Source organism: Oncorhynchus masou, chromosome 21, assembly GCF_036934945.1.
Source record: "Oncorhynchus masou masou isolate Uvic2021 chromosome 21, UVic_Omas_1.1, whole genome shotgun sequence".
Lineage (NCBI taxonomy): Eukaryota > Metazoa > Chordata > Actinopteri > Salmoniformes > Salmonidae > Oncorhynchus > Oncorhynchus masou.
In genome coordinates, this window is record NC_088232.1 from 46,872,422 (window position 1) to 46,885,623 (window position 13,202).

At 42.3% G+C, this 13,202-nt stretch overlaps 1 protein-coding gene across 1 annotated transcript; it reads left to right on the plus strand.

Moving 5' to 3' along the window:
• The first annotated feature begins 6,284 nt into the window (after window positions 1–6,284).
• LOC135508425 (tonsoku-like protein) lies at window positions 6,285–9,865 on the plus strand. Its single transcript, XM_064928592.1, has 3 exons — window positions 6,285–6,671; window positions 8,761–8,882; window positions 8,974–9,865. The coding sequence occupies exons 1-3, from the start codon at window positions 6,466–6,468 to the stop codon at window positions 9,171–9,173; spliced, it is 528 nt and encodes a 175-aa protein (XP_064784664.1). The 5' UTR covers window positions 6,285–6,465; the 3' UTR covers window positions 9,174–9,865.
• The last annotated feature ends 3,337 nt before the right edge of the window (window positions 9,866–13,202 follow it).

Here is a 13,202-nt window from a genome sequence, read left to right on the forward strand (position 1 = left end):
ATATTTTAAAAATATTTCAGTTGAGTGGATGATAGAAAATTGCTATTATTGTTTTTTTCTTTGAAGTAAATTTAGCCCACTTTTGCTAAAATAGAAAATATAGGCTACTGATGGTGCCTTGAATACCGGTTTCTTTCATTTAATGTTCATGTTATGGGGATTTTTATTAAAGGAAATTTGTCTTTTGTGTCTGTTGAAAATTAAAGATTACTGACAGAGCCATAAGAAAATATTGCTTTATTTATCTGATCATATTGGAATATATTTGTTAGGTTTTCAGTAGGTTCAATTAGGTTCACTAGACTATATGCGTCATTTAAAAATTTTTCAATGAACATTCGAACAGTCCGGCCCTCGGCTTGTAGCTAAATTTTTTATTTGGCCCTCCGTCCATTTGACTTTGACACCCCTGCTATAGAGGTTATTAAATATCCAGACCTAGTGGAGGCTCAATGAAGCTTGTCGTCTTGAGTACTTTCTTATTTCATTCTCGTTGGCACCAAAAATTAAAAGCACGTTGCTAGGGGACAGAATGCGGTCGGATATTCAAATAATAGGCATATGCAGTTGAAGTCGGAAGTTTACATACACTTAGGTTGGAGTCATTAAACCTCGCTATTCAACCACTCCACAAATGTTTTGTTAACAAACTATAGTATTGGCAAGTCGGTTAGGACATCTACTTTGTGCATGACTCAAGTAATTTTTCCAACAATTGCACACAGACAGATTATTTCACTTATAATTCACTGTATCAACATTTCAGTGGGTCAAAGTTTACATACACTAAGTTGACTGTGCCTTTAAACAGCTTGGGAAATTCCAGAAAATTATGTCATGGCTTTAGAAGCTTCTGAAAGGCAAATTGACATAATTTGAGTCAATTGGAGGTGTACCTGTGGATGTATTTCAAGGCCTACCTTCAAACTCAGTGCCTCTTTGCTTGACATCATGGGAAAATCTAAAGAAATCAGCCAAGACCTGAGAAAAAAATTGTAGACCTCCACAAGTCTGGTTCATCCTTGGCAACAATTTCCAAACGCCTGAATGTACCACGTTCATCTGTACAAACAATAGTACACAAGAATAAACAGCATGGGACCACACAGCTGTCATACCGCTCGGGAAGGAGATGCGTTCTGTCTCCTAGAGATGAATGTACTTTGGTGCAAAAAGTGCAAATCAATCCCAGAACAACAGCAAAGGACCTTGTGAAGATGCTGGAGGAAATGGGTACAAAGCATCTATATCCACAGTAAAACGAGTCCTATATTGACATAACCTGAAAGGCCGCTCAGCAAGGAAGAAGCCACTGCGCCAAAACTGCCATAAAAAAAAGCCAGACTATGGTTTGCAACTGCATATGGGGACAAAGTTTGTACTTTTTGGAGAAATGTCCTCTGGTCTGATGAAACAAAAATAGAACTGTTTGGCCATAATGACCATTGTTATTTTTGGAGGAAAAAGGGGAGACTTGCATGCCGAAGAACATCATCCCAACCGTGAAGCACGGGGGTGGCAGCAACATGTTGTGGGGTGCTTTGCTGCAGGAGGGACTGGTGCACTTCACAAAATAGATGACATAATGAGGATGGAAAATGATGTGGATATATTGAAGCAACATCTCAAGACCTCAGTCAGGAAGTTAAAGCTTGGTCATAAATTGGTCTTCCAAATGAACAATGACCCCAAACATAAGTCCTGAGTTGTGGCAAAATGGCTTAAGGACAACAAAGTCAAGGTATTGGAGTGGCCATCACAAAGCCCTGACCTCAATCCCATAGAAAATGTGTGGGCAGAACTGAAAAAGCGTGTGCGAGCAAGGAGGCCTACAAACCTGACTCAGTTACACCAGCTGTGTCAGGAGGAATGGGCAAAAACTTGGCCATTGTGGAGAGGTTGGAGTCTGTTTGATTGAGTGTGTGGACAGGTGTCTTTTATACAGGTAATGAGTTCAAACAGGTGCAGTTAATACAGGTAATGAGTGGAGAACAGGAGGGATTCTTAAAGAAAAACTAACATGTCTGTGAGAGCCGGAATTCTTACTGGTTGGTAGGTGATCAAATACTTATGTCATGCAATAATATGAAAATTAATTACTTAAAAATCAGACAATGTGATTTTCTGGATTTTTGTTTTAGATTCTGTCTCTCACAGTTGAAGTGTACATATGATAAAAATTATAGACCTCTACATGCTTTGTAAGTAGGAAAACCTGCAAAATCGGCAGTGTATCAAATACTTGTTCTCCCCACTGTAGGTTAGTGTATTTGTGTCTTCTTGCATGTATGTGTGAAAGAGAGTGAATGTTTAAAGTGAAATGTCAGCCACATGAGGGCCCTTTTGGCCTTGCTTGAGATTAAACTCTGGCTTCTATAATAAGGGTGTGTGTGTTCGTGTGTGAGCAGGCGGCCCAGCGTTACAACCAGGCCTATGGCCTCCTGCCTCGTATTTCACTGCAGAAAGAAGGCGCTGTGAAACACCATTACACCTGGCGACCGTGGCAGCTTGCACTGTGCCCGGTCCGCACACAGGAGTCGCTAGTGCTCGATGGAACAAGGACAAACCCTCCCCTTACCCGGACGACGCTGGGCCAATTGTGCGCCGCCCCATGGGTCTCCTGGTCATGGCCGGCTGTGACAGAGCCTTTACACAAACCCAGAATCTCGAGTGGCACAGCTATCACTGCGATGCCTTAGACCACTGCGCCACTCAGGAGGCCCCCTAGGGGCAACTTCTACCTTAAGTGAAACTGGTGATGGTAATTATGATGGGGGTGATGATGTTCACTGCAGGTCCTGGCTGAGGTGTGTTCGTGGGACCTCGCCCCTGTTCCTGAGCAATACAAGAAGGTCTGTCACAGCCTGGCAGTGGGTGAGTATGTGGACACACACATACCTACTGACCACAGCTGCTCCCGCCCTGCTATATTTCCTGCCACAGAGATGTCTAAACAACACATTGATCACAGAGTTTTGGATCAAAATTATTTTTAGGAACTATTTCTGGCTTAAGAAGGCGGCGAATGCCTTGGAAGGGAATCCTCAAACTGTTTCCAGGTTACTTAATATAGGTAATGTGTATTTACTTAGTGAGTTTGTATAAACTTGTCATTTTTCCAGTAGTTGGTATTATTTGTTGTTGAAATACTCTCTTGAAAGCAAAGCTATGAAAGTCAGGCCTTTGTGTTTTTGCGTCCCTGAATGTTGTTTCAGAAGCATCTGCACCCACCAATACAAATGTTATGAGAAACACAGACATACAGTGCCTTCAGAAAGTATTCATACCCCTTGACTTATTCCACATTTTGTTTTGTTTCAGCCTGAATTCAAAATCGATTAAAGATATAAAAAATCTGATCCGTCTACACACAGTGCCCCATAATGACAAAGTGAAGACATGTTTTTAGAGATTTTTGCTAATTTATTGAAAATGAAATACCGAAATATTTCATTTACAAAAAAACCTAAGTCAATACATCACCTTTGGCGGCAATTATGTCTGTGAGTCTCTAAGAGCACACTTGGATTGTGCAATATTTAACCCATTATTCTTTAAAAAAAGTATTGCCATAGATTTTCAAGCATATTTTAGTCAAAACTGTAACTCAGCCACTCAAGAACATTTACTGTATCTTGTTAAGCAACTCCATTTGACCTTTTGTATTAGGTTATTGAAAGGTCAATTTATCTCCCAATGTCTAGTGGAAAGCAGACTGAACCAGGTTTTCCTCTAGGATTTTGCCTGTGCCTAGCTCCATTCCATTTCTGATTTTATCCTGAAAACAAGCATACCCCAAAAATAATGCAGCCAACACTGTGCTTGAAAATATGGTGAGTGGCACTCAGTAATGTGTTGTGTTTGAATTGCCCAGTAATGTGTTGTATTTGAATTGCCCAGTAATGTGTTGTATTTGTATTCAGGACAAAAACTTAGTTGCTTTGCCACATGTTTTACAATATTACTTTAGTGCCTTTAGGATGCATGATTCCTTCTTTTCACTCTGTAAATTAGTATTGTGGAGTAACTACAATGTTGTTGATCCATCCTCAGTTTTTTCCTATCATAGCCATTAAACTCTGCAACTGTTTTAAAGTCACCATTGGCCTCATGATGAAGTCCCTGAGCGGTATCCTTCCTCTCTGGGAACTGAGTTAGTAAGGACAACCTGTGTCTTTGTAGTGACTGGTTGCATTGATACACCATCCAAAGCGTAATTAATAACTTCACCATGCTCAAAAGGATATTCAATGTCTGCTTTTTGAATGTTTACCCATCTACAAATAGGTGCCCTTCTTTGCGAGGCACTAGAAAACATCACTTTTCTTTGTGGTTGAATTTGTGTTTGAAGTTCACTGCTTGACTGAAGGGTACAGAGAGGACGTTGTCATTCAAAAATCATGTTAAACACTATTATTTCACACAGAGTTAGTCCATGCAACTTATTATGTGACTTGTTAAGCACATTTTTACTGGACTAACTTATTTAGGCCATAGCAAAGGGATTAAATACTCATTGACTCAAGACATTTCAGATTTTCATTTTTACATTATGGGGTATTGTGTGTAGGCCAGTGATCAAAAAATACTAATTTAATACATTTTAAATATTTTAAACTATTTTTTAACACAATAAAATGTGGATAAATTCAAAGGCTGTGAATACTTTCTGAAGGCACTGTATGATACTGACTTGTACGACTCTGTGCCATGTCCCTATATGGGCTTGTAGGTGCACATAATTCAGTACCCTCTCTTCAGTGATGGTAACAGCACCGCCCCGTTTCTGCAGTAGCCTGACAGACAGCGGTGAGTGTGCAGGACTGGCCAGGCTAGGTGTTTGTAGTTGTAAAATTGTCTAACTCTGACATTTTAGGCCGTCTTTTATACAAAATCTTGTCTCTCCACTCTCCCACGCCCATGCCCTCGTAGTGTCTGGAGGAGTTGGACTCGAGTGTGAACCTGTTGGGTGATGGACCCTGTTCGGCCTGCTGTCAGCCTGCCCCCTACTGGACAGCCACTCCCTGCCGGCCTGCAGCCTCACAGCCTGCTACCAGTAGCCATACAGCCTCATACTGGCCAGCGCCTTTGCAGATAAACAGCAACACTGCATTGTACTGGCCAGTACCCTGGCAGGTAAACAGCAACACTGCATTGTACTGGCCAGTACCCTGGCAGGTAAACAGGCTCATTGATAACCTTTTTAAACTGATATACAAATATTATTAGCATTAGATTATTTATATAAATGGTGAAAAGCACAGGAGCCAGAATGGAACCTTGGGGGACACCAGTTTTCAACTCCACATGGATACATTGCTATCTGTTTATGAGGTGGTTCTTGAAATGTGACCTAAGAATCAGATTCATGTCATTGTCCTACAGGAACAGGGCATCTGAAGTCAGTGAATCTGTCCCATAACGCCCTGTGCTCTATGGGCTTTGAGCTGGTCCTGAAGACTCTGCCTCTCCAATGTCTCACTCAACTCGATCTGTCTGCCATCCGCTGTGGAACCGCTGTCCACCCTCCTTCAAAACTTCTCAAACACACACACACACAAATGCACACACATACACACACACACACACAAATTCAAATAAAGTTATTCTATTGTGTACTTTCACATTAATTAAGCATTGTTTGTCTAAAGAAATGCATAAACTATCACAGGATCTACAGTAAGTATTTACTTAGTAGAGGAAATTTGTCCAGGAAGGTACACGATAAAGACTGCAAATCTAAAAAATGGATCAGTAAATTATGAGGAGCTTTTAATAGAATTTGTTGAAACAATTGTTTGCGTTTCTGGTCTGAGGCAGGCGCCTTGCAAGTTGAGAAAACATTTCACAGTTTGAAAAGGAAGTTTGTCATCCGCTTATCTGCTGCACAACTTTGCCTTTGGTATTCAAGCTAAGAAATGTGTTGATATGGTAATTAGGATACAATGGTTGTATCTTAATTGTATATTTGACTTAATGGGGAGCTATGGCAAGATGATATTTAGAGGAGCAAATGTAGTTGTCACACCCTGATCTGTTTCATCTGTCTTTGTGATTGTCTCCATTATCCCCTGTGTATTTTATACTTGTGTTCTCTGTTTGTCTGTTGCCAGTTCGTCTTGTTTGTCAAGTCAACCAATGTTTTTTGTCTCATGTCCTGCTTTTCCCAGTCTCTTTTTTCTCGCCCTCCTGGTTTTGACCCTTGCCTGTCCTGACTCTGGGCCCTCCTGCGTGACCACTCCACTTGACCCTGCCTGTCGTCCTGTACGTTTGCCCCTCCTCTGGTTTACTGACCCCTGCTTGCCTTTGACCTGTCTATTGCCTGCCCCTGTTGGATTATTAAACCATTGTTAATTCGGCATTGTCTGCATCTGGGTCTACCTGATAGTAGTGATGGCTCCTCTGTAAGTAAGATTCATGTCAACTAGTAATGTTTAAACTGAGAACTCAACACTGACATATTGGATGATAGTACTATGTCTAACTGCCTGGTTAAGGGCATACCATGAGATCTGGGATTTGATTGGTCCCTTGCTGAAAATGGAAAAGGAGTCACAGAGAACATGGTTCTCGTTGGTTCCTTTGTGTGTTCCACAGGATGACTGCTCCCTGACCCACCTGAATCTGGCGGGAAATGGACTGATGGACAGCAGCATTTCCACCCTCGCCAGGTGTGTGGTTTCTCTCAACGTACACTACTGTTCAAAAGTTTGGGGTCACTTAGAAAAGTCCTTGTTTTTTAAAGAAAAGCACATTTTTGGTCCATTAAAATAACATTAAATTGATCAGAAATACAGTGTAAATGACTGTTGTAGCTGGAAACTGGAAAATGACTGTTGTAGCTGATTTAAAAAAAATGGAATATATACATAGTTGAACAGAGGCCCATTATCAGCAACCATCACTCCTGTGTTCCAATGGCATGTTGTGTTAGCTAATCCAAGTTTATAATTTTAAAAGGCTAATTGATCATAAGAAAAACCCTCTTGCAATTAGGTTAGCAATTCTGAAAACTGTTGTCTGATTAAAGAAGGAATAAAACTGGCCTTCTTTAGACTAGTTGAGTACCTGGAGCATCAGGCTCAAAATGGCCAGAAACAAAGAACTTTGTTCTGAAACTCGTCAGTCTATTCTTGTTCTGAGAAATGAAGACTATTCCATGCGTGAAATTGCCAAGAAACTGAAGATCTCATATCAAATCAAATCAAATCAAATTTATTTATATAGCCCTTCGTACATCAGCTGATATCTCAAAGTGCTGTACAGAAACCCAGCCTAAAACCCCAAACAGCAAGCAATGCAGGTGTAGAAGCACGGTGGCTAGGAAAAACTCCCTAGAAAAGCCAAAACCTAGGAAGAAACCTAGAGAGGAACCAGGCTATGTGGGGTGGCCAGTCCTCTTCTGGCTGTGCCGGGTAGAGATTATAACAGAACATGGCCAAGATGTTCAAATGTTCATAAATGACCAGCATGGTCGAATAATAATAAGGCAGAACAGTTGAAACTGGAGCAGCAGCACGGCCAGGTGGACTGGGGACAGCAAGGAGTCATCATGTCAAGTAGTCCTGGGGCATGGTCCTAGGGCTCAGGTCAGTTGAAACTGGAGCAGCAGCACGGCCAGGTGGACTGGGGACAGCAAGGAGTCATCATGTCAGGTAGTCCTGGGGCATGGTCCTAGGGCTCAGGTCCTCCGAGAGAGAGAAGGAGAGAATTAGAGAACGCACACTTAGATTCACACAGGACACCGAATTGGACAGGAGAAGTACTCCAGATATAACAAACTGACCCCAGCCCCCGACACATAAACTACTGCAGCATAAATACTGGAGGCTGAGACAGGAGGGGTCAGGAGACACTGTGGCCCCACCCGAGGACACCCCCGGACAGGGCCAAACAGGAAGGATATAACCCCACCCACTTTGCCAAAGCACAGCCCCCACACCACTGGAGGGATATCTTCAACCACCAACTTACCATCCTGAGACAAAGCTGAGTATAGCCCGCAAAGATCTCCGCCACGGCACAACCCAAGGGGCGCCAACCCAGACAGGATGACCACATCAGTGAATCAACCCACTCAGGTGACGCACCCCCTCCAGGGACGGCATGAGAGAGCCCCAGCAAGCCAGTGACTCAGCCCCTGTAATAGGGTTAGAGGCAGAGAATCCCAGTGGAAAGAGGGGAACCGGCCAGGCAGAGACAGCAAGGGTGGTTCGTTGCTCCAGAGCCTTTCCGTTCACCTTCCCACTCCTGGGCTCATACAACGCTGTGTACTACTCCCTTCACAGAACAGTGCAAACTGGCCCTAACCAGAATAGAAAGAAGAGTGGGAGGCCCCAGTGCACAACTGAGCAAGAGAACAAGTACATTTGTGTCTAGTTTAAGAAACAGACGCCTCACAAGTCCTCAACTGGCAGCTTCATTAAATAGTACCTGCAAAACACCAGTCTCAATGTCAACACTGAATAGGCGACTCCGGGATGTTGGCCTTCTAGGCCGAGTTCCTCTGTCCAGTGTCTGTGTTCTTTTACCCATCTTAATCTTCTATTTTCATTGGCCAGTCTGAGATATGGCTTTTTCTTTTGCAACTCTGCCTAGAAGGCCAATGTCCCGGAGTCGCCTCTTTACTGTTGACTTTGTATTTAGCTGGTTGAGCTGCCTGGGTTTTTTCCAAGAGTCTGCCCTGTACGTTACCTCTAGTTCATGTGACCTGACTGTCCAGTACTGAGATCTGTATGTTCTGTGTGTCCTGTTGTCCAGGTGTCTGCCTGTCTGTCCCTCCATGGTGTCTGTGGACCTGGCATGGAACCCAGCGGTGACCTCAGCGGGACTCCACAGCATCCTCTCCAACCGGCGAGCTTTGACCTATCTCAACCTCCAAGGTACAGTAGGCCTATAGTAGTCTGTTGGTTCTCAGTCTGATTCTGTCTCTTTCTTAGTCCTAATTTGTTACCTCTCTCTCTCTTTATTCAGGTTGTCAGGTAGCCGGACCCTGGGACAGCTCTAGTTTGGACGACTTGTCACACCAGGTCCAGGACCTGTGGCTGTGCTCCCAGGTGCTCAACAAACTGGACTGCAAGGCGCTGCAGCAGATCTGGGGCCAGAGGAGGCCCGGGGGCTGCTTCCTCTCCAGGGATGCCAAGTGCCTGCTCACTACTGCCCCTTCACTGTGAGGAAGACTCCTTCAGTTTTCACACCTTTAAAGACTGGTGTCGCTTCGATTCCAATGTGTACACTTGAGATGATTTACACTCCTTGGTCCTCATATTTGAGGCATCTTTTGGTGACACAGGCTGCAGAGGGATCTCGGCACCAATATTTTGAATGCATTATGTAGGTATAATTATTACAGGGTGTGTGTGGGAACTCTTTCAAGACTGTTGGAAAAGTTTTCCTCAAGAAGCTGGTTGAGAGAATGTCAAGAGTGAAAAGCTGTCATCAAGGCAAAGGGTAGCTAGCTACCTTGAAGAACCTCAAATATACCATTTGTTTAACACTGTTTTGGTTTCTACATGATTCCATATGTGTTATTTCATAGTTTTGATGTCTTCACTATTATTCTACAATGTAGAAAATATTTTTAAAAAAAATAAGAAACACCATTGAATGAGTAGGTGTGTCCAAACTTTTGACTGGTACTGTATGTGTAAATTGAGTCTGTATTTTGTATTTTGTCTAAGTTTTGTGAGTATTCAATGGAAAACACAAATATTAAGTGAACATAATCATCATTCTTTAACTCTATTTGCCATGGTGCTTTTTTTCAATGCAACCCCCCAACAGTTGCTGACTGACTGAAGAAATGGTCAAGCTGAGAAATTATTAAATTGCTTCATTCTGTCAAGTTCCCCCTAGTCTCTTCCCACAGCCGCTGTATCTCCAACACCAACACTGGAGCGTCATGAGTTCTGCAAATGAAACCGTTTTCACACCCAACTTGGTGTGAGTTTCTAAAGACACACAGCTTCACACTGTGGTTTCATTCCTTTTTAGTTAACCCACTGACTGGCCTTCTTCTCACTGTTTAATGTTTCTACAGAGGAGGGTTTTGGGTGAGCGTCAAGATACTGTTGGAAAGTGCCTAGTCACACATCAGTGTTGTCACCTCAGTTCATCACTATATCACTCAGAGATTGGGCCAAAGCGATTATGGTTAGGATAACTAATTTCATCACCTGTTATTGTAATTTCCAATTTCTAAAAAGCAATTGCGAAATGGTTTCTGTTAGTTCAATTTGTAGATGGTGCTACTGCCACCTTGATAACTATTTAAGCATACCTATGTGTGTAAAGGGCTGCTAACCACTCTTATGGTTGGGACATTTTTGAAAACATGCACAAACCTTTTCACAGTTTGAAAGATGTAGTATGCATGCATACTGAAATAATTTCTAGAAAGTGCAGCAAGTACATATTAGTGGTCACAGTGTCTTCCCACAGCTGCTGTGTCTTACCTATTTGAGGAAAACCAGACTATGACATGCATGTGATCAAGCTCTAGTCTAGCTAGAATCCTCTCAGAAGCAGATATATAAACATTACACTACATTTTAAATGTACCTTTATTTAACCAGGCAAGTCAGTTAAGAACACATTCTTATTTTCAATGATGGCCTAGGAACAGTGGGTTAACTGCCTGTTCAGGGGCAGAACAACAGATTTGTACCTTGTCAGCTCGGGGGTTTGAACTTGCAACCTTCCGGCTACAAGTCTAATGCTCTAACCACTAGGCTACCCTGCCGCCCATAAACCTAAGTATGTTTAATTTGAGTCTTCCTAAAACTGCAAGTTGGTTTTACAGCATTTTATTTAAAATAGACCTGTATTTTTTTTTTTTTAAAGTAGACCTGTATTTTTTTTAGGAACTCAGTCGTGACTTATCGTTGAGAGTTATTCAAGTAGAATACACAAGGTGTATCTTTTGATGACAGGCTGCAGAGGGATCTCAGGCATTTATATTGTGTTATATTAATATTATGCATTATGTAGATACAGTGGGGCAAAAAAGTATTTAGTCAGCCACCAATTGTGCAAGTTCTCCCTCTTAAAAATATGAGAGAGGCCTGAAATTTTCATCATTGGTACACTTCAACTATGACAGACAAAATGAGGAGAAAAATCCAGAAAATAACATGGTAGGATTTTTAAAGAATTTATTTGCAAATTATGGTGGAAAATAAGTATTTGGTCAATAACAAAAGTGTATCTCAATACTTTGTTATATTCCCTTTGTTGGCAATGACAGAGGTCAAACGTTTTCTGTAAGTCTTCACAAGGTTTTCACACACTGTTGCTGGTATCTTGCCCCATTCCTCCATGCAGATCTCCTCTAGAGCAGTGATGTTTTGGGGCTGTTGCTGGGCAACACGGGCTTTCAACTCCCTCCAAAGATTTTCTATGGGGTTGAGATCTGGAGACTGGCTCGGCCACTCCAGGACCTTGAAATGTTTCTTACGAAGCCACTCCTTCGTTGCCCGGGTGGTGTGTTTGGGATCATTGTCATGCTGAAAGACCCAGCCACGTTTCATCTTCAATGCCCTTGCTGATGGAAGTAGGTTTTCACTCAAAATCTCACGATACATGGCCCCATTCCTTCTTTCCTTTACACGGATCAGTCGTCCTGGTCCCTTTGCAGAAAAACAGCCCCAAAGCATGATGTTTCCACCCCCATAATTCACAGTAGGTATGGTGTTCTTTGGATGCAACTCAGCATTCTTTGTCCTCCAAACACGACGAGTTGAGTTTTTACCAAAACGTTCTATTTTGGTTTCATCTGACCATATGACATTCTCCCAATCTTCTTCTGGATCATCCAAATGCTCTCTAGCAAACTTCAGACGGGCCTGGACATGTACTGGCTTAAGCAGGGGGGCACGTCTGGCACTGCAAGATTTGAGACCCTGGCAGCGTAGTGTGTTACTGATGGTATGCTTTGTTACTTTGGTCCCAGCTCTCTGCAGGTCATTCACTAGGCCCCCTGTGTGGTTCTGGGATTTTTGCTCACCGTTCTTGTGATCATTTTGACCCCAGGGGGTGAGATCTTACATGGAGCCCCAGATCGAGGGAGATTATCAGTGGTCTTGTACGTCTTCCATTTCCTAATAATTGCTCCCACAGTTGATTTCTTCAAACCAAGCTGCTTACCTGTTGCAGATTCAGTCTTCCCAGCCTGGTGCAGGTCTACAATTTTGTTTCTGGTGTCCTTTGACACCTCTTTGGTCTTGGCCATAGTGGAGTTTGGAGTGTGACTGTTTGAGGTTGTGGACAGGTGTCTTTTATACTGATAACAAGTTCAAACAGGTGCCATTAATACAGGTAACGAGTGGAGGACAGAGGAGCCTCTTAAAGAAGAGGTTACAGGTCTGTGAGAGCCAGAAATCTTGCTTGTTTGTAGGTGACCAAATACTTATTTTCCACCATAATTTGCAAATAAATTCATAAAAAATCCTACAATGTGATTTTCTGGATTTTTCTTTCTCATTTTGTCTGTCATAGTTGAAGTGTACCTATGATGAAAATTACAGGCCTTTCTCATCTTTTTAAGTGGGAGAACTTGCACAATTGGTGGCTGACTAAATACTTTTTTCCCCCACTGTAAGCACTGAAGTCAACGTCGGTTGCTTCACTCGCCTGTCATCTCTAGTTGGCAGTTTTTGCTCGTTTTTAATACTAGTTGTTCCTGCCGACGCCCAGCACCTGGATCTAAATGCACTGCTGTGCACAGGGTTTATCTTTCTTTTTTTGTCTCCAACTCTCCCTTGATATGGATGTCATCTCTGTCTATGATGTAGTCCCCCCACGTGTCGTCCTACTCTTTCAGATACCCCCAACCTTGAAGATTAAAGGATTGAGCAAAGCCTGGCCAAAAAACAAACAATCTAATTAGAGTTTGACATTTTTTTCACATTCAGTTAATGTTACATCAGCTAATTGCATTAGACCTATTTAGTTACATTACATTAGACCTATTTAGTTACACTTCATTAGGCCTATTTAGTTACCAAGTATATGCCTTACATTTTACCTAAAAAAAGACTGGGCACATATTTACCTGCACAAACCAGCAGAAGACTAATACTGATTATGGGAGAACTGGACCTCAGTCACAAGATACTGAATGTTTTAGGCCAGCGTTGTTGCAAAATACATGTTATGCATATACTACTAACAGCCTTGAAATCATTAGTAGTTACCACAACCCT

Coding starts and splice junctions, on each gene's coding strand:
- LOC135508425 (XM_064928592.1), top strand. CDS start 6,466: ATGATAGTACTATGTCTAACTGCCTGGTTAAGGGCATACCATGAGATC. Junction 6,672..8,760: donor AGCATTTCCACCCTCGCCAG/GTGTGTGGTTTC, acceptor CCTGTTGTCCAG/GTGTCTGCCTGTCTGTCCCT. Junction 8,883..8,973: donor GACCTATCTCAACCTCCAAG/GTACAGTAGGCC, acceptor CTCTTTATTCAG/GTTGTCAGGTAGCCGGACCC.